The following is a 23,833-nucleotide window of genomic DNA, read 5'->3' on the forward strand; positions in this document are numbered from 1 at the left end:
ACAAGGCTGCTTTAAACAGAATCTCATTACCCATCATAACTGGCTTTCTGGGCCCATGTGCCGCAGGGACCAGGGTCACTGGAGGTTGATTGGTTACTGGGAGAACTGCAGTAGTGCTGGCCGGGATTTCCAGACGGACTCTGAACCATCTCGAAGTCCTGCAACACCCTGCAATGAGCAAACACAGGGCGAAGCTCATTAATCAAAACTCTGGTGGCAAAAGCAATGAGAGCGCTACAGCAAGACTCATTCATATTCTGGGCCGGAGGGAGGAAACACTGTCAAAAAAAAAGTGGTGGAGCAGATTCTATTCAAAGCAGGACCCCATGTTTCCAGGGCTGGGAACGTCTGCACATTCCAGGGGGGAAAAAAGAGAAACATACTCCAAGAAGGAATGACAGTCCATGTGCAACACGGATCCCAGCAGAGGACGAGATGACAGCCTGGGTGAAGAGGCCGCAAAGGTGTGTGCATTTCAGACAAGGTGAAGACACAAGCATGCAACACACAGTCGCTCAACTGCACAAGAAAACGCACATTATAAAGGGATCCCAACTCTACAGCACCAGAAAATCAAGTTCCCAATTAGCTCACCCTGAAAGGCGTCTCCTGAGAAATACGAAAGCACGAATCAATGCCACACCAGACTAGGACATAATCATTCTGTACTTTTTTCCTTCCTCTAATCCACAGGGTGGCATGTATCATCCTTAATAGCCTCTATGTGCTCCCTTTTGGGCTTTCCCAGCGGATATGTCAGCAGAGATGTGTCTGGATAATCAAAGATTACCGTTATGAATCAGTGTTTCTTAAAGTTCCTGTTGCTGAGCCCGATAAAAACCAGGTGTTACTTTTTGTTACCTGTCCTGACACATTCACAGTGGCGACCAAATACAAAATAACTTAATACTGAGATTATACTGAAAATACTGTATTTTCATCTCTTTTAGGCTTAACATTTGAACTCCATTCAAACATATTTAGGGTAAATGTTTTTGGGTGAATGTGCCAAAAATGTCACATCACAACAAAAACATCAACACAGATAAAAAAAATAAAAAATCTCTCTCTCCCTATACACACATTATTTAAATTTTATATAATTTCATATAAAATCACATTTGTGAAGCAGAATTGTAAATCTGATAAAAAAAAAAAAATGGATTCATATATTACTATAGCAATCAGAATGAATTTTTTCTGCATTAAGGAGAATGGGAAGGGGGTATGTCAAAGAATACACCACATTTAATTTCGTTTTGAAGTGAAATGTGACCTGAACATTTCCAAAAGCAGTCCTCTATTTACAGAGATAATATGACAATTTAATAAATTTTCATTTGGTAATATACACATTATTTAAATTTTATATAATTTCATATAAAATCACATTTGTGAAGCAGAATTGTAAATCTGATAAAAAAAAAAAAATGGATTCATATATTACTATAGCAATCAGAATTAGATTTTTCTGCATTAAGGAGAATGGGAAGGGGGTATGTCAAAGAATACACCACATTTAATTTCGTTTTGAAGTGAAATGTGACCTGAACATTTCCAAAAGCAGTCCTCTATTTACAGAGATAATATGACAATTTAATAAATTTTCATTTGGTAATATGAGCCAGAAAAATGTTTGTCCTTTTATCTGACTTTAGGCATTTTTGCTTTAGCTATCCATATAAAACCGATTTTCAGATCAATCAGCATTATAGAAAATCTGGGTATTTATTATCTATTCTGAATATCATCAGAGAGACAGACTAGAACAGAAAAGGCCTAGGGACGATATTGAATTTTTTTTTAAAGAAATCAATGCATTGCACGTGCCCATACACAAATGAACAGCTAAATCCTGGGTAAGGAAGACCACATGCTGTAACAGGGATGATGGGATCAATTACACAAACCAAACCAATCCACTTTGTGCCTCCATGAGAATCGCTTCCCTATAGTTTCTCTTTACATAATCATGAGAGTTGGATCACAGTATGATACACAAGTGAAATTACAGGTATATACTGTATAAGTATGAAAGAGTAGCATATGCGTTTGGAATGACAATCACATATCTCCTACCTGGAACCATCCTGGTACTTCTTATCAAAAGAAGTGCTACGTGAGATGGCAGCTTGTGCATACTGGAACATCTGCTGGCTCGGGGAGGGTCGTTCTGGACCCTGAGTGGGTGAAACACGAGACAGCGGCAGCGCCTGGGGAACATGAGTCATCCTGTGCAAACCAGGCCCAGTACCAAGAGTCTTGTACTCCATGATGGGGACACGATACAGCTCTGAGGCACCTCTGAAAAACAGAGAGAGGAAAATTACCATGGGTTTTTAGACTTGCTACCATGTTTTTTTGGACATGTATTAAAGGAACACCATTGTGTTTAGAAATACTCTACCATTTAAAAGCTTTTGAAAGAAGCCTCTGAAAGAAGCCTGCATTTATTTGATCAAAAATACAGTAAAATCGCTTATATTGTGAAATAATACTACAATTTAAAATAACATTTTCTGTTTTAATATATTTTAAAATTTAATTTCTTCCTGTGATGGCAAAGCTGAATTTTCAGCATCATTACTCGAGCCTTCAGCGTTACATGATCCATCAGAAATCATTCTAATATGCTGATTTGGTGCTTATGAAACATTTTTCATTAGGATCAATGTTACAAAAGTTGTGTTGCTTAATATTTTTGTGGAAACCGTGATACATTTTTTAAAGGAAGTTGAAAAGAACAGTAATAATTTGAAACAAATCTTTTGTAATGTCTTCACTGTTACTTTTGATCAATTTAATGCATCCTTGCTGTATAAAATATTAATAACTGACCCATAACTTTTGAACGGTAGTGTATAACATGCATGTACATTACCACTGTATTACCATTTGATATCATCGCAGTTATTTTTTACGCACATCACTCACAACAGCCCAACATTTTATTTTTGATAACTCAGGTGACTTATTTTGAACATGGTGAACAGTCGTAAAGTGATTTGTGTTTTCAGGTTGAGTCATTTGAACTTTTCTCTACAGGTAAGCAAGAAGCAGAATTTCCTGCTCCGATAAACAGGACGACATTAATACTGTGCTTGGCATAACATGCATCCAGCATTACTGTCATCGTTACCTGATTTCTCAGATACTGCTTTGTGATAGGTGCCTACATGAGCTAACCCAGTGTTTATCTTCACTTAGAACTTGCATTATATCAACAGCACAACATCTAATTATAGAAAAGCCTGCAGGGATTAATCACATCCATACTATAGATTAGCCTGATTTTTGGATAGATCGCTGTTTTTTCCTCAAGTTAATTAGCCTTGAAATGGCTGAGAGGTTGAACTAAGCATTGTGGGGGCAGACCGCTCCTTCCAAAAGAATAAGGATTATCATGGCAGCTGAGTTAACAGGTCAGAGCACCCCCAATGGCGGGATCGCTTCCTTCACACTTCTGAGCTGACTGGATAACTCCCGGCTGTCGACGCTTATATACACACACAGAGGGGTGTAAAGGTCTAAGACCACAGTGAAAAGCATGGAGTTCAAAAACATGTTAAACCTGAAAAGTTTTAAGATTTGGGTTCATTTAGTTTGTGACATTCATTTTGTGATTCCTTTCTCCAGATGAAACCAAATACTAACACATTCTGAAATTCATGTTAATTTTTCTAATTCACATTTTCACTAATAACATAATTTGTATCAAATGAGAAAAATGCAAATAGAAGCATTTTCTCCAGTGGTCTCAGGCTTTTGGACCCCACTGTACATAATTGTGAGCTGTATTTAGAGCCAGGCTATTTCTATGAATCCATTCCAATTTATGAATCTGGATTACTTTTCTAGTCAGTCTAGTCAGCTAGTAAAATACCAAATTTAGTGTCAAGGGAAGATCTTGTAAGTGAAATTGGCAGAATGTATTAAATAATAATCACTGCAGGGATGTTTGGCAAGAGAAAAGACACATAAGCAAATGAGATGACAAATGGTATCAGATAAATGATGCACTGTATTTTGCTGTGGTTATCTGTGGCGTGTGTTATTAGAGAGGGAGAAACCAAAAGAACAAACAGAAAATTAACACAAGTTCGGCCTACGCCAGCAGGATTCATTGTAGGTTAATCACGCGTTTCCGCATTCTAATTCACTCTGTTCCGACCACACGCACAGAACTGCTCCCAAAACAAGAACCTCTGGTGATCTTCTTGAATGGAAAGCTGGAACCGCCGAGAGCTCTCAAGACAGATTCTCACAGCCTCTACAATAAGATACAGTTCTTCAAAAAAGTACTTCAGTGAAGAACACCACACTCTTGGACTCTCACACACAAATTCCTGGAATTGAGAAATGTCTTACAAACAAAGTGTTGTGAATGAAAAAAACACACTATTCATTTCAAGTTCAAGACATCTCTAAAGACTACAGACTTTAAGACAGACCAAGCTAGATTTTTACTGAAATAGGAGTTGTTTTGTTGCTCTGAGTGGTTTTAATGCATTGCTATGCAGTGTCTAAGGTGATACAATTAGTTTTAGTGCATTGGTTTGCACTCAGTAGGGTGTTGCAAGTTTAGAACAAATATTCTTGCTAAATACTTCTAAACTCACTGCTCTGATCTGTAACCAAATACAACCCTGACTTGTCCGGGCATGCTTCAGTTAACTGTAGTTCTCTAGAAACGCTTGCCCAAGATACAGATATATAGAGCAGTTAAGGTCAACCAGAAGTGCAAGCAATCCTCTATAAATTTGTGTTTACAAAAAGCACAGAGTGCTTGATATCACTGACTTTTATGCCTCACAGGGAGGCAATAAATGTCAATCCAGTTATTGACAGTCTTGAGGGTCACTTTAATCTCTGCCTTTAGATGTTCTTGGTAAAGCCCTCGGCTCTTCTGAAATGAGCAAACAGAACATGAGGCACATGTTCAACAGGGTTCTAGGTCACTTTCTATTCCAGGACAGAACCCCCCCCCCAAAAAAATCATGGGGCAGCAAGAGAAAGTGCACTTAACAGTAAGATGGCAACCAGCGATCCGTCCCACAACCCAATAATCTTCTATTCCAAGACCCCCCCCCCCAAAAAAAAAACACGAGCAGACTATGATCATATTATTCACAGATTATGTCAAGAAGATTAATTTTCTCTTCAGAAGGTGAATTCTGGTGACCCATGAGAAATTGGTGTGGCCCATCTGTCCATGAGATACATTTAATAAAGGATAAAGGTTCAATTTTGAGGGTTGTAAATGTGGCCACAACATGATAAAGAAATTACCAGATTAAGGTTCATAACAAGTGCTTCATCTTTGTACGGTTAAAAAACAAAAACAAAAAAAAAACATTTTTTCACATTTTAAGCTTCTGCCAAGATGAAGGACCAACTGTACCTTCTGGGGGTGCCATCCTCATGTGGCTGTATGACCACCACTGTAACAGGTGTGGAGGTCCGCAGATATTCAATTGTCTGCTCGTGAGTTAGAGTCCCAACAGCGACCTTGCAGATCTCCAACAAACGGCAGCCGGGGCGAAGTCCTGCCTGCCAGGCAAACCCGAATGGCTCCACATCGGCTACCACACCCTCAAAGTTGACATGGAATCCTAGCTGGCCCAGGGCATTTCTGCGCAGGGTCATCTCTAGCGCCTCACAACCCCTGGTGACCATCTGCAGGGAAGTTAGAACAGACAAACAAACTTGAACCATCTGAAACTGGGCTTTTTGTCACCTCAGCGACTTTTGAAGATAAAATCTGTGCTGTGATAATGGGCAGAGGGTCCTGCACAGGTAAGCATGCAGATGGGTAAGCAGGTACGCAGAGATATAGATGATTGTTGAAGCCAGGTCTCTCAAGGATGAAATGAACCGATGTCAAAGCAACATGGGAGGACACAACAGACTGGTTGTCTCATGAATAACACATTCCTACAACCCGAACAGACAACCTGGGGCCAGATTGACATTTTCTTCTTATTTTCTTGTTTAGAATATTTTGTATTCCCAAAAAAATATTTATTAAAACTTCTTGAAAATCAACTTTATTTATGAAAAACATAAATCATTTCTTAAACTTAGGATAACCTAGAACTTGTCTTAAATCCCGGAAGGTAAGATGTTACATGAATTTATTATTATTATTAAAAATGTGTTTTATTCTTTTTCAAATTGTTGTAATTAAGCATTAAAACATAACACTAGCTACATATAATATATCATACTATTACTAGGGATGTGCACAAGTTCACACCAAGGATCGATAATGTAAACCATGATTGTGTGACATGATTTTTGTTGAATTTGAATTTAGTAACAATTCTACAAAAACAAGTCAATTGGGGATTTTAATGTAAGCCTATAATTACAACATAATTCAGAAACACGGCCTTTGAGCTGATCAGCGAGTCAAAGAACTGCCATACAAACCAGATAATGCCAAAACCCTTTTCTCAAGAAAAGAAAAAAAAGAGATGAACTGAGTTGAACTGTTTGGAATTTCTTAAGAAATGTCTTAATTTCTTTCTTTAGAGGATTTTCCATTAATCTGCCCCCTGACACCTAAAACAAATGTGTTTTGGATAAAACAGCTTAAACCTTCTGCATGCAACTACTTGATCTGAAAACAAACAGTTTTAAGCAAACCTCAGGTAAGCTGATATTACTCTGACTCCGCAAAGTTGCTAAGAGCCCAAAGGCACCTTTTCTAAGCACCCACAAAAACAACAAAAGCACCTTGAAGAGACTGAGGTGGTTAAAATGAAATATAAGCTTCCTTTTTTTTTTTAATTCGAAAAGATCTGTTGCTCAACAATACAGACATAACTTGGCTTTTACCATACTAAACCATATTACCATATTATATAAAAAATTTTTGCCACCAAACTTTCAATAAAAGGTGTAAAAATAATTGCTTTTAAAAAGGGCATAAACCACAAATAGTCATAATTAAGGAATATGAAAATATGAAAACTCACGTTGTTCATAACCTGCACAAATTTCTTTCTTCTGCATAACACAAAATATATTTTGAAGAACGTTTCAACTGTTTTTTTTTTTTTATCAATGAAAGTCACTGGTTCAGTCGTATAGGTTTGAAACAACATGAGGCTGAGTAAATGATGACTGAATTTAAATTTTTGCTTATTCCAAGAAAAACGTGCTGATGGTCTGCTGCACAAATGCTATGATGATGACAGCAAACCACCCAATGCAATAAACACATTTAAGAGCATGTTTAAGAGTCAAAGGATGGTATTTTACAAGCTGTCAAATCCCACAAAGAGAATGGACCGCACATGCTGACTGGGTCCATCAACCTAAACAGCATGTACACCCATTTAAACCTCCACTGCACTGTAAAAAGTGTAGTGTATGTCTGCAGGTCTAGACCAACTGAGCATGCATGGGATGGCAATAAAGCAAGAAGCGGAACTAATATTGATTTATGAAGGTATGTGTTGATGTATGTATTTATCCCAGAGTGAATAAAGTGAATGTTCTGGCAAGCTTAAGGTAAGCTAAGGTAAAGTAATCTGCTCTAACATGGTCTTTCTACCTTTCTAATGCTAATCCATTGACCCTTGGCCCCTGATTCCAAGAGAAACTTGATCCTGTATACCAACAGTGCTCACTTATTCACAGTAAAAGGCAAGTTTGGTTTCAGCTTCAGCTTAGATAAAACTTGATATTTCATCCTGGATTGGCCACTCATACCTCTAATCGTTGTACGACCTCTCGAACTTCCTCTGGGCATCCGTCCTGCACGGAAAACACCACACAGTCGCTGCGCTCGTAAAACAGCTTTACCCTGCCCACCATTAAGGACGAGCTCCAACCAATCACGTCCTTGCAGTAACAGTTGAAAACCACTTCTCGGGACGCTTCCTCAATGAGCGCCACAAACTCTCGGGAGATGGCCAGTAAACAACCAATATCAGTGGACTGGCAACTGTCCCAAGCAACCACCGGCCACGTGATGGCTCCCGTACTGTACAGATGAGCATTGTTCCTTGGCCGACTGCGCTCCTTCCTTTTGGCGCCTAGGGTGATAAAGCTGAATTTTGCACCCGAGGCTTCCACAGGCGTTGCACTGGTAAAGTTGTCCACAAGGTCTTTAAGGTATTCCTGGCGGGTACGCGTCGCCATGGCACGGAACTTCTCAGACTTGTGGGCCGCGTTTTCACTGTTGATCACCTTGGCCAGCAGGAAGTCCCGGAATACAGCAGACTTTGGGAACATCACCCCCTTGGGTATGGGAGGTCCAAACGCAGGCACGTCTTTGGATCTGGCAACTGCAACACTATTAAGTAAAGAAATACGATGAAATTAGTTTTAGTCACTTTAAATAAATGATGCTCTTTTAACGTTCTACTCATTAAAGAATCCTAAAAAAATGAATCATGGTTTACACAAAGATATTAGGATACTTAGGTGTAATATTAGATATTCCACAAATATATTAGGATTTCTGAAGGATCTTGCGACACTGAGAACGGAAGAAATGGTTGCTAAAATCATAAGACTAAATTACATGTTAAATTATATTAAAATAGAAAACAGTTGTAAATATTGTAAAAAGTTTTTTATTTTTTATTTTGTTTTCCCCCCTAAATAAAAACAGCTCTGGTGAGCAATACAATACAATACAATATAATAATATAATATAAAACGATTAATCGTGATTAATATGTGTAATATATGCGTGTATACTGTGTATATTTATTATTTATATATAAATACAAACACATTTTTTATATAAATATAATATTTTTAAAATATATTTATTTTATATATCCTTTTATCGGGACATTAATCCAATCAACCTATGAATGGCTTACATCTGTCTCCACATATTAAGCTCAACTTTAAATATCTGTAATATGTGCAAAAGGCTGAAGAACATGTCCCCTGTAAGAAGAATACATAGAAAGCTTTTCCGTTTGACTTCAACACTGACATCAATTCAGAAATCTTTCCGCAGTAGTCTCTCATAGATCTGCTCAGAAGAAGAGATGGCCATTTTTACTTTGAGCCAGGTTCCAGCCTCCCTCAGCTCTCTGCAATGTTACGCTGAACAAGCTTAAGAGGTACACACGGAGTAAATAAGACTGGAAATTGAATTCCCTTTGATCTTATCCTTTAATCCTCCCTATCGTTCTGAGAGGTCAAATCTGACTGTCACCAAGCTGTTTGGAAAGCATCTTCGTCTACCTCCGCCCCCCGTCCCAACAGAATGAGTTCTTTCATTTACAAAATTGGATTTATTCAGGACGGATTGGGTATGACTTTGCAAAAAACAGTATTTTGTTTAGCAAAGCCACGTATAAACTAATCCAACATTCTAATTGTAAAACAGAAGCTTTTATTTTAAAGGCTAGGCTAAAAATGGTAAATAACTGACATTTTACCTGTAACACACATGCTCTGTGCAAGGATTGTGGACTTTGATGATGATGAAGACATGTTGAAAGTGAGAGCGTATGTTTTGGGGTGTGAATGGAAAAGCTCCTGGTTCCTGGAAAATGATGGTAACGATGTCATTTCCAATGTGCCTTTTCCTCAGTAACTGGATGGGGAAACACATCATAAGAAGACAGTCATCATAGTGCACATTTTAACAAGAAACTAGTTACAGTTAATGCCATCCAATGAAAAACCCAAAGCAAAAACAAACTTCAAACACACTGTCCAAAAGTGGAAATACATGCATAACAGGATAAAAAATTTTAAAAATAAAATTAAAAATAAAACGTTAAAAATCAATTAATTTTTTCATATAAATGAAAAAAAAAAGTATCAACAGAAACATCCACATATAATTTACTGCATACTGGATAAACAACTGTTTCTATAAGAAAGCGTAAGTAATGTGTAAATTGTTTAGCTGTAGTCTACTGTATATCCCTTGGGCTCATCTCTCTGTCAGCAAAGGAAAGAAAGAGGATCAGAGAGAGGTGTACTTAATTTAAAGCTCAAAGCTGTGGAGATCTTCACCAGCTTATTTGACAAGATTATCCCTATAGGACCATGATCCAATGGACAGAAAACAACAAATCCCGCAAATCAGCCAAATAAAGACCCAAGCAAGGGCTCCTATACTTCTCTTTTTACTCATTCTATAAAAAAAGCTTTCTTTTAAAAGCACAAATCTAAATTTTATCATCTGACTGAGCTCAGTCTAGCCATGGGGATTTCAGGAAGTCATTGATGGAAAGCTGTTACGGTGGTAAATTAATCTGCGGCAGACTCTATTAGGATTGTTCCGCCCATTGAAAAGTACAGCGGATAAGGGAAATAAATCGTTTTAAATTTGTTCCACCAAATAAATAAGAACAGCCTTTCACCATCAGAAAATTATGCATTTCTAATTAATTAGCCGTGATATGTCCTGGTCTTCACTTAACACATAAAATCTGTGCCTTGTCTGGGCATTTTTTATTTTTTTTTTTAAAGATGGGGCATTCAGACAGTTGCCATGACAACATGGCCTGCCCGCTGAAGTGTTTACAATTAGCAGGATGCAGGACAATTGGTCTAGGTTCTGTGAGGTCTGTAAAGATGCACAGATCAAGACCAGCCACTTGAATAGAGAACTGACGAGGGCTGAAAGAGTTTTGTGTAGACAGGCATGAGTAAGTGTTCAGACCTGAATCTCATTCGCGCAGGTGCTTGTTCAAGTGTGCATAAATCAGCAGAAAGGCCAATCTATCTAGGATTATCTGCTTTTTTGTTTGCAATAAAGAAATTATAATCACACCTATCTACACGTTAAATTTCTACCATTAAATCAAAGTGTTGTCATCAGTTACTTACACTACCATTCAAAATATTTTTTTTAGTATTTAACATTTTTACAGCAAAGACAGCAATATTGTAAAACACTATTACAATTTTAAATAACTGTTTATATAGATGCATGTTTTTTCCGGATTCTTTGATGGACAGAAATAGCTTAAGAACTCAAATATATAGAACTCTAAATATCTCCCTTTAAGTTCCATCTAAAAAGGTCATATGGCCTTGGATCATAAAGATGAGTAAATGAAAAGAAGGTATTAACTAGGAAATGTGTCCGACTCACTTGTTGTCTGTTGTTGGGTGTGTAGGGCAGCATTGTAGAGACGTGAAACATCAGTTCAAAGTCTTTATAGGTGGTGTAGAGAGAGTGAGTGCCAGTGGAATCCGCTGCAGAAACGATGCGATTATATCACACATATCAGTATAAAGGCAGTAAATTAAAAAGACACTGATGATGAAATACGAAATTAATCTCTTGCAGTTCAATATTAATTTGCAAATGGCTCATCTGCACACACTAAGAGATTATGAGAAACTGTCCAATGCACCGACCGGGAACAAATATGGTATTAACAAAACCCATTTCAGAAATGAACCTGACAGCTTTTTGGCTTGTCAAAGATTCACAGCAGCGAAAGTGGATCAAACGTTCATACATTTAGAAAATATCATCGTGAGAGCAGCACTTACTTTTGTTGTCCAGCTGTGCCCTGTACTTGTTGAACCCCTTCAGTCGGACTTTCTGACCTAGTAGATCTAGAAACTCTTCCAGTGCAGGACTACCACTCTCATTATTGTACATCTCCTCCTCTGTGCGCTGCCCAGTCTGGCAGTACAGGATGCCCACTTTGTGCTGGTAACTCAGCTACAATTTACAAAGAATAAAAACACAATCAGTTTCAATCATTATAATGATATTTGACAAGTTTTTTGGTGTATTAACCTTCAGTGTGAACCAGTTATTACATCCTTCACAGAGTATAGCAAAGCCCTAATTACACTTATTATACGCCTCTGCGGAATATTGAATTCGCTGCATTCTGTGGTCATTTTATTTTTCCAAAAAATGACCATTATACTGTACAGTATATTTGACTGGTTCCTTGCAACTGATCTTCCACACTGTGGTCATTTCATGTATTGTATCATTCTTTGGTCTTTTCTTTTCACATAATTTAAATTAAATATTATAAATATTTTTATATTATTTCAAGTAACAATATTAAAAATATCAGTACTGTCCCTTACACATTGCATGGCAGGATTACGAAACAGAATCAAGTCTAAAAGAACACAGTAAAAAGTGATATATTTATCCAATCTTTAATGCACATTGTACAGGAAACCTTCAAAAGCACTCTTAAAGTATATTATGGAACGGTGATATACATCGCCTACCACAAGTGGTGATTTAGTCATGTTAAGTGCTATCAATCTACACGAAAGCCTGACACGTAATGACATGCGGACTGGCCTCAGATGCCACTTTTGCATTATGTATGAGACACACATACAAGCCATAAACTAAAGAAAGAAGCGTTGGAACCAGACACAGGCCTTTAAACAGGCAAAAAAAAAGTGCAGAGCCAGACAATTATTTAGACAATTATTAAAAGATAATGAACAGTATGTCAAAAATATAATACTTAACATTCATAATAATAGGAATTTATGAGCAAATGACATACTGAAAAATGCTGGTTTACAACGACACAGGAATTTTAAGAGGTCTATGGCAATTGTCCAAAATCTCCAATTTTTCAAAAAAGGTAAAAGCAGTTTTAGTGCTATTCTTACAATTGCTTTGGCTTTTGTGCCATAAAATGCCACCAACAGTCTTTAGAGGAGAAAAAAAACTCACCATTATCAGAGAGGGTAGAACTGGGAGAGAATATGGAGGGCGAGATGAAGAAATGGACAAAGACTCAAGAAAGCATAAGATGAGCAATGATTTTCTTTTCTTTCATTTTCACCATAAGTGCTGCTGGTCACAGTTGGCAGCGTCTCAGACGGGTCAAGTGGCCGGTATGTGTGGCTAGGTGGTTGCCATGGTGATGTTTCCAGCGGTTTTTGCCAAATAATTTGCCTTGAAAACTAGTTATCTTTTGTCTGAGCGCTGGAAATGCAGACAATAGCTGAATTATCATTTTACAGTTAGGTCCTCAATAAGGTATTCATTGAAACTGATTGATTTGAGATGACAAAATACCACTTGAAATAATTACGAACCTTAATTTTACAACTAGCCTCTTTCAATGCATTCATTGTTCTACAGGGTTACTCTTCAGATTTTCCCCTCTGGCCGTCGTGTGGCTGCAATATCGATCAAGACTTTAACTGCTTCTCAGATTCCATTCAGTCAGTTTACTGACAAAACTGCTCATCTCTCTGTTCTACTCTAGCCCTGAGATGTGCAAGTCTGGGTCTGGCAATAAGTAATTGGATCTTTGTTTTTATAAAAGGCTTCTTTAGTAAAACACTGTCTCATCCTGACACACCTACAATTTGAACCCTCAAACGGAAATGCTGTAAGGCCATCAGGCCATCAGTGGCGCCTTGCCCAGAGGAACCACTTTACAAGCTCAATCTTGCTTAAGTTATCAAATGAACAACAGCATTTAAGGACATCACATCATCAGCAGAAGTTTAAAACATCTGTTTCTGGTTTTATCAGTATGCATTAAAACTAAGCAAATGGGGCGTATGAAGGATATAACTGATGGTTCCTTAAACCCCCACTTGATTATGTCTTAGTAATTACAAGCCTTGCGGACATGTACGGTTCACAACATTGTACTCTGTATGCTATGAATCATCCCAGAGAATGAAGTTTCTTCCCACCTGTCAGTTTGTGTTAGCCAAACTGTCTCTTACTGTCCAAATGGTGGTACGATCATTTTACAGTCTGGCTGTATTGTGGGGAAATGCTTGTTGTATATTTTACCAATTCAAGCACTTACAAAGGGTAGTTTGGGTAGTTAATGTATAAAAGTTCATGGACATGTATTATTTATCATCCAATTTTTTAAATAAATTAACATATCTGTATAAGGGAAACAGTATATCTTATGTCTTGTAACTACAACATTTCTTTTACAAGACTGCAATTCCATTCTAATTTATAAACTGATGAATTCATTTTAAATGGTCATACGGCATAACAAACAAATATATTCAATACAGTCTCTCAGTTAATAAGAGGACATAAAAATGCAAATTATACAATTATAAAATAAGAATAAATCATGTTTAAAACAAATTTAGATTAATTACAGCATGTCACACTACAGGGCGCTGATTAAAATTATCACATACACATCTAATATTTTAGAGATTTATAAAAGGTATAGTTCCAGTCCTGGAACTGTTCCAGTGCAAAAGTACACAATATAATAAAAGATATGATATATTCTGTTATTATTTAAATGCCATACTAGGTCAAAGACTATCGTCTTGCAAAACTAAATAAATACATATATAAATAATTACTTAGTTCTTCATTTTTATTTAATGTATGGTTAGAGTCCTATGAAATCAGTTTTATTTTTCACAAAATCAGTTTTTTTCCCGTTTTTTCCATTTAAATTTTTCTGGATTCCGTTTTTTCTCGTTTTAATTTTTCTAGACTCTGTTTTAATGGTTAAATTAAATGTTATTAATGAAAAAACATGTCTAATTAACAGAAATATTATTACTTTATTTATTTATTTATTTTTTTTTTCAGAAATACTTTGTTGTGTATTTACATTTTTCTGCAAATTCTGGTAAATAATTTATCTGGTAAATATTCCTTTAAAAATAATGTTTTAATAATAATTTTATTAGTAGTAGTACTATCATTACATTAAGTAATATTTCTGTCATGGTTTCTTCAAGTTAAACTGAACTTTTATTTTGACGGGTTGCTGTGAAGACCTTTAAGTATCCATTTGTATATAATGATAGTTTTACTCAAAAGAAATGGTAAAATGCTCATGAATATATGTGTTAATATACTCATATATTGAGGCGGCAGAGACTGCGAGCGTCATGTAGTAAACTAAACCACGAGTCTGTGCCGTTCATTCTCACAGAATATGCAGAATTCCTATTTAAATGGTATTTTTGCAGCTTAATATTCACAGACACTAGTCCATATCGCGTTTTGATTTTAGTGTAGTTTACCTACTTTTGATGTATCCATCCAAAATTTGGCAAATTCTGTGACGTTCTGCGTTATGAAGTAAATTCCATTTTTATGACTGGATTCCGCAATTCCATCCACGTTTTCCGCATCGCGGAAATCATAGGGCCTATATGGTTTATAGTATTTAAACTTAAATCAAGTAATTTGTTTACCATTTCTATGTGTAAAACGGACTGTAGAGCTTTTAGTACAGTACTTACCCCCTGCTGATCCAGCTTCAGCAGTTGTTCTGGGACTTTAGGTGAGCTGGTGGCCAGTCTGAGGCACTGAATATTGACCTCAGGAACTACGTACTCCAGCACCTCTTTAAGAGGGAGTCCACGGGAAGTCCCATGCTTAGCCGTGGAGGGGACGGCATCCTCCAGAATTGAGCCTCTCAAAGTGGTGAGCTGAAGATGGACAGAGTGAAGAGAGAGAAGTTTAGCAAAAAAAGGAAAGAGTTCACAATGTTGGTTGAACTGAGCAAATGTATCTATTAAATGAATACACAGCATTCTCAAATGGTGAACAGATGGATAAACCATTGCAGTTGCCTCTCAAATGGCAAAGCACTCTCTAAGAGTGTCCCTGCAATGATGCTGAATCCAGCGACATGCTCTGCCAATCTTTCTGACGAATAATTGAGTTCAACTAACTGTGGCGAATGCTGAAGTAACGCTTTGGCTTTTAGCAAGAGGTCCATTGCACGCTCAACCGCCAGTTCAGCAAACTATCCAGTCGCCCTTAGGAAAACCCCTGGCAGGCCACATATGAAAGATCTCTTGCCATTTTGAAAGCCGCACTGGTTGGGACTTTTATAGCGTCAGTGGTGAGAATCATGTAGTACAGTAAGGTAATTTATATCACCATACATGGAAAAATCAATAGTACGCCACAGACATCATCCATCTTGAGCTGATTTTCAAAACAATCAATGCTGTTATTGAGGCAGCTCTGATTTGTATTCAGAAGGAATGATATAAAAGCTTTGGGAAATGCACTTAATGGAAAGATGGAAATCAATTATAAATGAATGAGATGTCCACTCATTGCCTGATAAGAACAGTGTATATATAAACAGTATATGGCACACAAAGGCAATGAGTATATGTAATTAAAAGTTATTCCCCTAAACGTGACTGGCTCAAAGACCAATGGATCTAAAAAAAAAATTGTTAAATGATGTGCGTTAAACAGTGTGTTTTACAGACGCAGTTCTACCTCGCTGGTCCTGAAGATGACCCTATAATTATACTGTGGTCCCTCCTTCCCCTCCTCCAGTTTCTCTCTCCGAAGGCTAACTGCCACTGGGCCCAAGTTCTCATCAACACCAAAGTAGTTCTGGTGTTCTTTAAAGAAAAGAGAATAAGAAGAGATCAACATTATACAGGGAGAGATACACTCAGAGATACATATCCATCACTATAGTACACTTTTGTGTAGACCAATCAAATTAACATCTAGACTGTAAAACATACCTTTATTGAAGAAGAATTTGTGATAGTAGTATGCACCCATGTCAATGTGCTCAATGATGTAGCGTTTGATGCAATCCCGTGGAACAGCGTAGTTTTCACGAGAGGCGTAATTCTCACGGGACATTTCCAAGACGGAAACCCCCGCATTGGTGCAGTGTGAGCTTAAAGTAGACTCAATGGTATAATTGTCACCTACATTGTTGTGGGGTCCACTGTTTGGTTTGGTGACACTCAGTTTCCTTTCACCTTCACCACCTATCTCGTTACGAAAGTACGGGCAGCTCAGCACCAAACCATTGCTCTTCCCATCCCCTTCATCAGGATCTGTACAAGCTTTTTGACCTAGCTCCTCACAGCTGTCCAAAGGGGATTCGCAAACAGACAGGGGGTCAGGACTGTCCATTCCCCCACCCATTTGGTGTTGGGATGCTGCAGAAGCCCCCGTGGTAATATTCTTCTGACGTGCCAAGTTGGCACGATTGGTAACAGCCTCGCTAATATTGAAAAGCACACTCTGTACGTCATAGTGGGCAAAACATCTCTGGAAACTCAATGGGCGACCATGTCTACTACAATCGTCATGGTCACTTAGTTGCCTCTGCTCGCTTTTCATGGTTTTCAGCCTGCGGAAAATGGATGTCTCACCCTTTTCAGATTTCTGTCGCTGTAGGAAAGACTTCTCCCTTTCCCGGCTGTAGAAGAGCGAACTGTCCACATAGTCTGAGTAGTTCGGAATGCAGAGAATGTCCCCCCGTGCAATCTGCGCAGCAGTCTGAAGACTTGGAGAAATGGCAGCCTCATACCGGCGAAACTCTGGAAAGCCATGCGGAGGTGGTGCACTTGGTTGCTCCGAGAGTTCTGGCTGGAAAACCTTCAAATTGCCAAAAAAACCTTCATCGGGCAAACCCTGGCGATTGATGGAGGACGTGCTTCCGTACTCTCGGTGTAAAGTGGCACCTGTATTGGGGTTAATTGCCGTCTGATCCACGTCCTCTGCCCCTATATCGCTGATGGTGACGTCACTGTTGCTCCTTTTCTGGAGAGCGTGGTGAACTTTACCAGGAGAGTGGTTTAGAAGTTCACCAAGTCCATATTTTGCCTCCAGAAAGCTGGGGTTGGGAGGAGAACCTGGGCTTTGTTTGACCACATCTTCTGGCAACTGACTGGGTTGTCCATTCTGGAAGGTCGTCATTAGGCTTTCATATCTGGACAGTGGACCGTGGCCATCCTTCTTTTGTGGCCAATCGGACACTCTTGCACGTACGCCCATCTTGGGCACTGCTGGTGTTCCCTGTGTGTTTGCACCAGGAGGTCCCATATTACCATTCAAGGCTTGAAGCTTTTTGGCAAATAGATCATCGGTCTGCATTTCTGAGGTGAGGTGCTTCTCGAGCTTCTAAGACCTCGTCTGCTGTGCCTCTGGCTCCTAAAGATAGGGACATTCATACCTGACGTGAAATTGTCCAGACCTGAAATTCCAACTCCAGCATTTTACGGAATGGCGAAGGAGCTTGACGGCGCTGGGAGAAGTCTGTGAAAGATGACTGACCCACGTCAGGGCATTCAGACCTATGGGTCTGTAATCCATAGGAGGAGAATGGCTCTCTTTATCTCTGTTTCACTGTCAAGGACAACTGCTCACTCCACGGGAGGGCAAGCAGGAGATGCGGTCATTTCACAGGCATGTAGGCTTAACAAAGCCAGGTGGGATCTCTCTGATGCTCTGGAAGGAAACGAGAAAGAGAGAGAGATCATTAGAGAATCCATTTGGGAGGGAGAGACACCAATGTGACCTTGAAAGAACACAAAGCACTCAAAATCCTCAGCTGAACAAAGCATCAGCAAAAAGACCAATTAATTTAATAAGGGATTGAATGTCTATTCAGAAAGCACATTTCTTTTTCACCTGAATGCATGCCATTTCTGGATCATCTATATAACAAATGGACCACTTTTTTGACCTTTGTGCACAGACTAATTAGAGATAAAAATCTAAATGAAAAAGCATTAGTGAGCTAGGCACTCTACTACCTCTGATACATAGCAGAACAGATCCAGACCACTTTCCCTACCCGAAATGTTTTAACGGAAGTTTTAACCCGAAATGATATTCAATGTGGTTATTTCAAGAGATATTAACAAAACTTTGAAAAAATAATGCAATTTTTGTTTCATTTACATAATTTGCATTTGAAAGTACTTGACAGATGGCAATCTTTTTATGTCCTTTTTCACAAATAGCAAACAAAACACAAGCTGGAGTATTTAATCAGAATTCAGAATGAAAATGACAAATGATTAAAATGATTTACCAATATGTTAACCTCTCCACCTTAAATTGTTTTCCAAATTCACCACAATTTTAAAATCAAAATTCTTCCACTGAGTTCAGTGAAAAAAATGCTAAATAAAATTAATAAAACGCAATTAACTATAAAATCATTCATTATTAAAAATGCTAAATAAACAGGCATATGAATCTTCAAAAGGGAGGAGAAAACACAATCTTTTTTTTTACTTTAAAGGTCGCACATCAAATCATAAATGAAATTAAACTTTGTTACTTAAATCTATTCCAATTACACTTGGCTTAACAAGTTCACAGTAATTTCAATATTTGATATTTGACAGCATCTGACAGGGTGTTGATATTTAATATTTAATTTAAGAACATTTGTTTTGATTTTGGTATTGTTTTGGGTCACCACTTGATATTCAATGTAAAATCTGGGTCCTGCACCAAAAAAACAGTTGAGAATTACTGGTTTAGTGCAATGAACCCAGAGACTGCCTTTCAGTGAAAGAGCTTTCCAATATCATATCCAAAAATAAAGTACTAGTGAGAACGGAAGAGAGTATAAAATTACAGTACTGACAGACGCCGCCACGGGGTACACACTGTGAAATTCAGCAACCTAAAAATAATCCTTCGAAAGGAAAGCTGATTAAACTGGCATTTATTAATAATGTGTTTTGGACGCGCAGTTTTGTCTGTCTGTTACAAACACACTGACCCCAATACCTTTAACCCTCCCTCGGAAATAAACACATCTTTGTGTCAGCATCAACACCAGCTGTGTACCACGAAGTTTTGCCTTTTCAAACTGCAATATCCGTCTCTAGACTCTAGACTCTGGAAATTCACTGGATTCAGAGCTGTGATTTAATGTTAACATGGAAACAAAATTGACCTTACTTACTTTATACATTTGTCTTATTGTACACAATTCATGGGAGCATATTATTCCAAGAAAATCTTTAATCACAACATAAAAACTCCTCTAAAACGACATTCCATTTCAGCTGACGTCTAGATAGAGGGGAAATCTCTGTTAAATATTTATCAAAAGACATGGCACTGACATTTGGACAAAGCGACACGTTCATCCCCAGAGGAGATGCAGAGTATTACTGCTTTTAAAACATGGGTGCATCAAAAATTGAAAATGCAGAAGTTTCATGATCGTAAACGTTCCCAGAAGCACTGAACATTCGGTTAATCTGAACATGGCATGAACAGAAAGGGCCAGTCAGGCTAAACTTAGCATCAGGCATAAGAAAAAGATAAATAATATGTGCACAAATGACAAGCTGTTTCATTATTAAAGAATGCTGTTAAATTTTAAAGGAGGAAAAAGCAACATGTAAGGAGGCTCTCTTTCATGAAAGAACACAAAGCTTTGATATCCTGGCAAGCGATAGGGTGAGTGTCACGAAATCTCAGAAAAACCAGCAAAAATGGTCTAGAATTCTATTTCAAATGAAAAGCAAATAAATTATATATTATATTTTGCATCTATTTTAAACGCATAAAAATATTTTAGTAACATTTAGGAGAACATGATTTTTTACACATTATTATCATTATTATTATTATTATTATTTACACACATGACATTATTTTGACAATTATGCACATGCCATCAATTCTCATTATCATAGTGCAAAAAAAAACTACCATTATCATACTGTAGTGTAAAACACATTATTTTTGTTGTAAAGTAAAATACAACTTTAAAAAAACATATAAATGGTACAATTTGTTGTATGGGATTTATTATTATTACTACTATTATTATTAATTACATTACGGTAATTACCTTTTTTCCCACATTACAGTATTGAGAACCTGGGAGGAAAACATGCTTAATTGTCAAGAAAATTCAATGGTTAAATGTTAAATGGTCCTAAAAGAGGCTTAATTTTCACTATGCAAAACACAAACTTATTTTAAATTAAATTCGGGAAGTTTCTTCCAGAGGTTCACAAGAAAAACAATCATGTGAAAGTTCTAATCTAATCTAATATCCACACTTCATAGCTACATTCAGTCTAAACTCATGTCTTAATAACTGAAAGAACATCAAATGTAACTCACATGAATTATTCACGTCTTAATGTGAATCCTTTAAAAATTCATATGTCAGAAGGTGGTCCGTTGTTCTCCAAGACATACAACATTACTGTGATTCCTATGATACAACAAATATCTGTTTTGGGACTCGTTTACTTCAAAATAAATTGAAAAATGTGTTATGATAATGTGTACACTGTCTTTAGAGGCATAAGCGCATTAGTTTCTCAATAAATCAGCCTTATCCAAAACAAGAGAAGAAAGAGAAACAGAGCATCAAGCACTAGCAAAGGCTTGAGAGGACAACAAATTGCACATCTGAAAGGCTCCCTCCCACCATCTCCCGCTGGGCTTCAGAGCCAGGCAAATGGCCAATCCTGTCCCCTCCAACGCCCTCCGTCCAGCTGCAGTTCCTGTACAGGTCATTGATTACCATTATGAGCCGGGCCCCTGCTTTCAAACGCTTGCTCACATGCACCGTGCTGCCCAAACAACAGAGCTCATCATCGCTATCATCGCCCACCGCAAAGACACAATGACCCAATCTATTTAGACAGCTGGATCTATAGCGGGGACTGTGACCACACTGGGCCGTCTATCATTTCCAACAGCCACAGAAGTTAAAAGGAGTCCCTGTCTGCCCAGGGTTTGATAGGGCAGGAGATATGAGGGAATATTTGAACTAAAGGGTGTTTTCTCTTGTTAGAAATATCCACTTCCTGACAGGCATGACTCAAAGGAGGTTTTTCCACAATCAGAATAAGCAGCTTACATGGACACTCTTGTCTGATGTTAGGTAATAAATCCATAACATTTGGTTAATCTGATGTTACTTAAATTTAAACGACGTCACACTTTACTGGATGACAGACGGGAACAGTGGTCTTTTTTGAGACTTTGAAATGTGGTATATGAAACAGATCAAAACAATGCTGGAAAGGAGGTCAACGCACTTATAGAGTGTCCCCATCTGTCCAACCCACATACAGAAAGGTCCAAAGTTCCACACTGAAAATCTGGAAATCTAAATCGAATTTAAATCTCCAAATAAACAAAGTTTGAGGGTTTTAGATGAAGAAACACAAAGAAATATTTGAGATTCTGCACTACTAATCAAAAACTAAATCTGTAAAATGGACCAGAAGTTGCAAAAGAAGCTATTTGGATATCAAATTATGCTAAATAACATAAACATTAAGTTTTGCACACATTTTGGAGATTGAGCACTGTCATTAAAGCAAATGAGGCAAATGCAAAATAATCAGTAAAATGCATTAAAAAAACCTTCAAATGAACTTTTTACGGAAATGTCATTGTTATTTATGTAAATTGTATTTACATCTCACAATTCTGACTTTTTCTTCTTGGTTTTTTGAAGGACCAAAAAAACAAACAAAACAAAGGTAATTGCAACCTTTTATCTTGCAAATCTGACTTTTTTTATATTTCTATATTTTTTTGGGGGAAAAAATAAAATTAATAAAATAGACTTACTTTAAATCTCTTTGGTCCCCACTGTGTGTTATATTTCACAGATTGAAACTGAAAAACTGCAGGAAACTGAGACTTTCCTAAGCCCAAATCAATGCTACAAGGTTACACCTAATGGAGTATTGTTTCCTGTCCACATTGCTCCTGGGATTTATTGGGGAAAAAAAGTATGACTTTGACAGAAGGATTGGGTAAATTGAGCCCTGCAGTTTCGGCAGGGTAACTGGGGTGAGCAGACACCTAGTAGAACCAGAAAGTTTTGACATCAGCCTCAGTGAACACCCTACCATGGGCACACCCTGTCAGATGCTGTCAAAGCTTTCCAGGCTCTTTCACTGCAGCCCTGAGCTCACCTACATTTCTCATTCCTGAGACGCTGCTGGGAGGTCTTGTGTTCTCATTTCCCTTTCCTTGTTAGGAGTAAGGACGGAGTCTCTTTGGTGCTCATGCATTCCAGTGCTAGAGGCACTATAACAAGAGCCAGGAGTTGATGTGCCCTAATGCCTCACATGCCACAAACACTTCTGAATTTATTCTAAGCATCGGCATGTAGGAAACCTACATTACTGTTTCACATGGATATTTCAGCACAGAGTTCATTAGCACCGTCTAAAATCCATAAGACATTTATGGATATCTGGATAAAAGTGTTTGACTTGCAAATGTTCTTTTAAAAAAAAAGAATAATTAACTAATTACTTTGATAGAAAACGTAATATATAAATGTAAATTTACACCTTGGCATAGAAAATATCCATCCAGCCATAGAATAATAAGAATAAAATGCAATAAATTAAAATACAAAATAAAACACTATTATGTTTTTATTGTAATAAAAACATAATAACTAAAAATCTAAAAAGAAATAATCAAACTTCAATCACTTCACTGTATTTTTATTATAAATAAAAAAAAAATAAAATAAATAAATGCATAAAATAAAAATGGCTCATTCTTTTGCGGTAGGGCCTGACGTGGCAAACAAAGATGGCTAGATAGACAATATCTATCTAGAACAGGGCTGCCCAAACTCAGTCCTGGAGGGCCGGTGTCCTGCAGAGTTTAGCTCCAACTTGCCTCAACACACCTGCTGGGATGTTTCTAGTATGCCTAGTAAGACCTTGATTAGCTGCTTCAGGTGTGTTTAATTAGGGTTGGAGCTAAACTCTGCAGGACATCGGCCCTCCAGGACCGAGTTTGGGCACCCCTTATCTCGAACATCTATAAATCTATATATCTACATCTACAAATAAAATAAATTATTTATTTTAAATTATGAATAAAAGTTAAAAAATAAACATCTTAAGTTGGTCAGCACTTGGTTGATTTATCTTCCACTTTATTTTCAAACTTCAGATCAAAATGTCACCTCTACAATGACAAAACTGAAGGCTAACTCCACTGCAAAATATATGTGAGGATGTGAATGCTGAGAAAGAGAGGAAAAGGAACAGACCCAATGAGAAATAGGCTAGGAACAATAAACAAACAAAAGGCAGGCCTCACATCCTCACAGGCAGTGTGGGCACGAGTTGAAAGGTT

General features: G+C 37.6%; 1 protein-coding gene across 2 annotated transcripts in view; it reads right to left on the reverse strand.

Annotated features, from left to right (window-relative positions):
* LOC107751109 (signal-induced proliferation-associated 1-like protein 2) overlaps window positions 1-18,180 on the reverse strand; it is a 36,434-nt gene extending 18,254 nt beyond the window's left edge. For both annotated transcript variants that reach the window (XM_016566712.1, XM_016566711.1), the window contains exons 1-10: window positions 16,447-18,180; window positions 16,190-16,317; window positions 15,190-15,378; window positions 11,494-11,668; window positions 11,087-11,190; window positions 9,414-9,571; window positions 7,720-8,305; window positions 5,402-5,676; window positions 2,080-2,304; window positions 31-168 (exon numbers count right to left, since the gene is read on the reverse strand). In XM_016566712.1, coding sequence (XP_016422198.1) covers window positions 31-168; window positions 2,080-2,304; window positions 5,402-5,676; window positions 7,720-8,305; window positions 9,414-9,571; window positions 11,087-11,190; window positions 11,494-11,668; window positions 15,190-15,378; window positions 16,190-16,317; window positions 16,447-17,815 — 3,347 coding nt within the window. In that variant the 5' untranslated portion in view covers window positions 17,816-18,180. The remainder of the gene's footprint in view (window positions 1-30; window positions 169-2,079; window positions 2,305-5,401; window positions 5,677-7,719; window positions 8,306-9,413; window positions 9,572-11,086; window positions 11,191-11,493; window positions 11,669-15,189; window positions 15,379-16,189; window positions 16,318-16,446) is intronic.
* Window positions 18,181-23,833: the final 5,653 nt, after the last annotated feature.

This window comes from Sinocyclocheilus rhinocerous, unplaced genomic scaffold (genome assembly GCF_001515625.1).
Source record: "Sinocyclocheilus rhinocerous isolate Xijiao unplaced genomic scaffold, SAMN03320098_v1.1 scaffold1413, whole genome shotgun sequence".
Lineage (NCBI taxonomy): Eukaryota > Metazoa > Chordata > Actinopteri > Cypriniformes > Cyprinidae > Sinocyclocheilus > Sinocyclocheilus rhinocerous.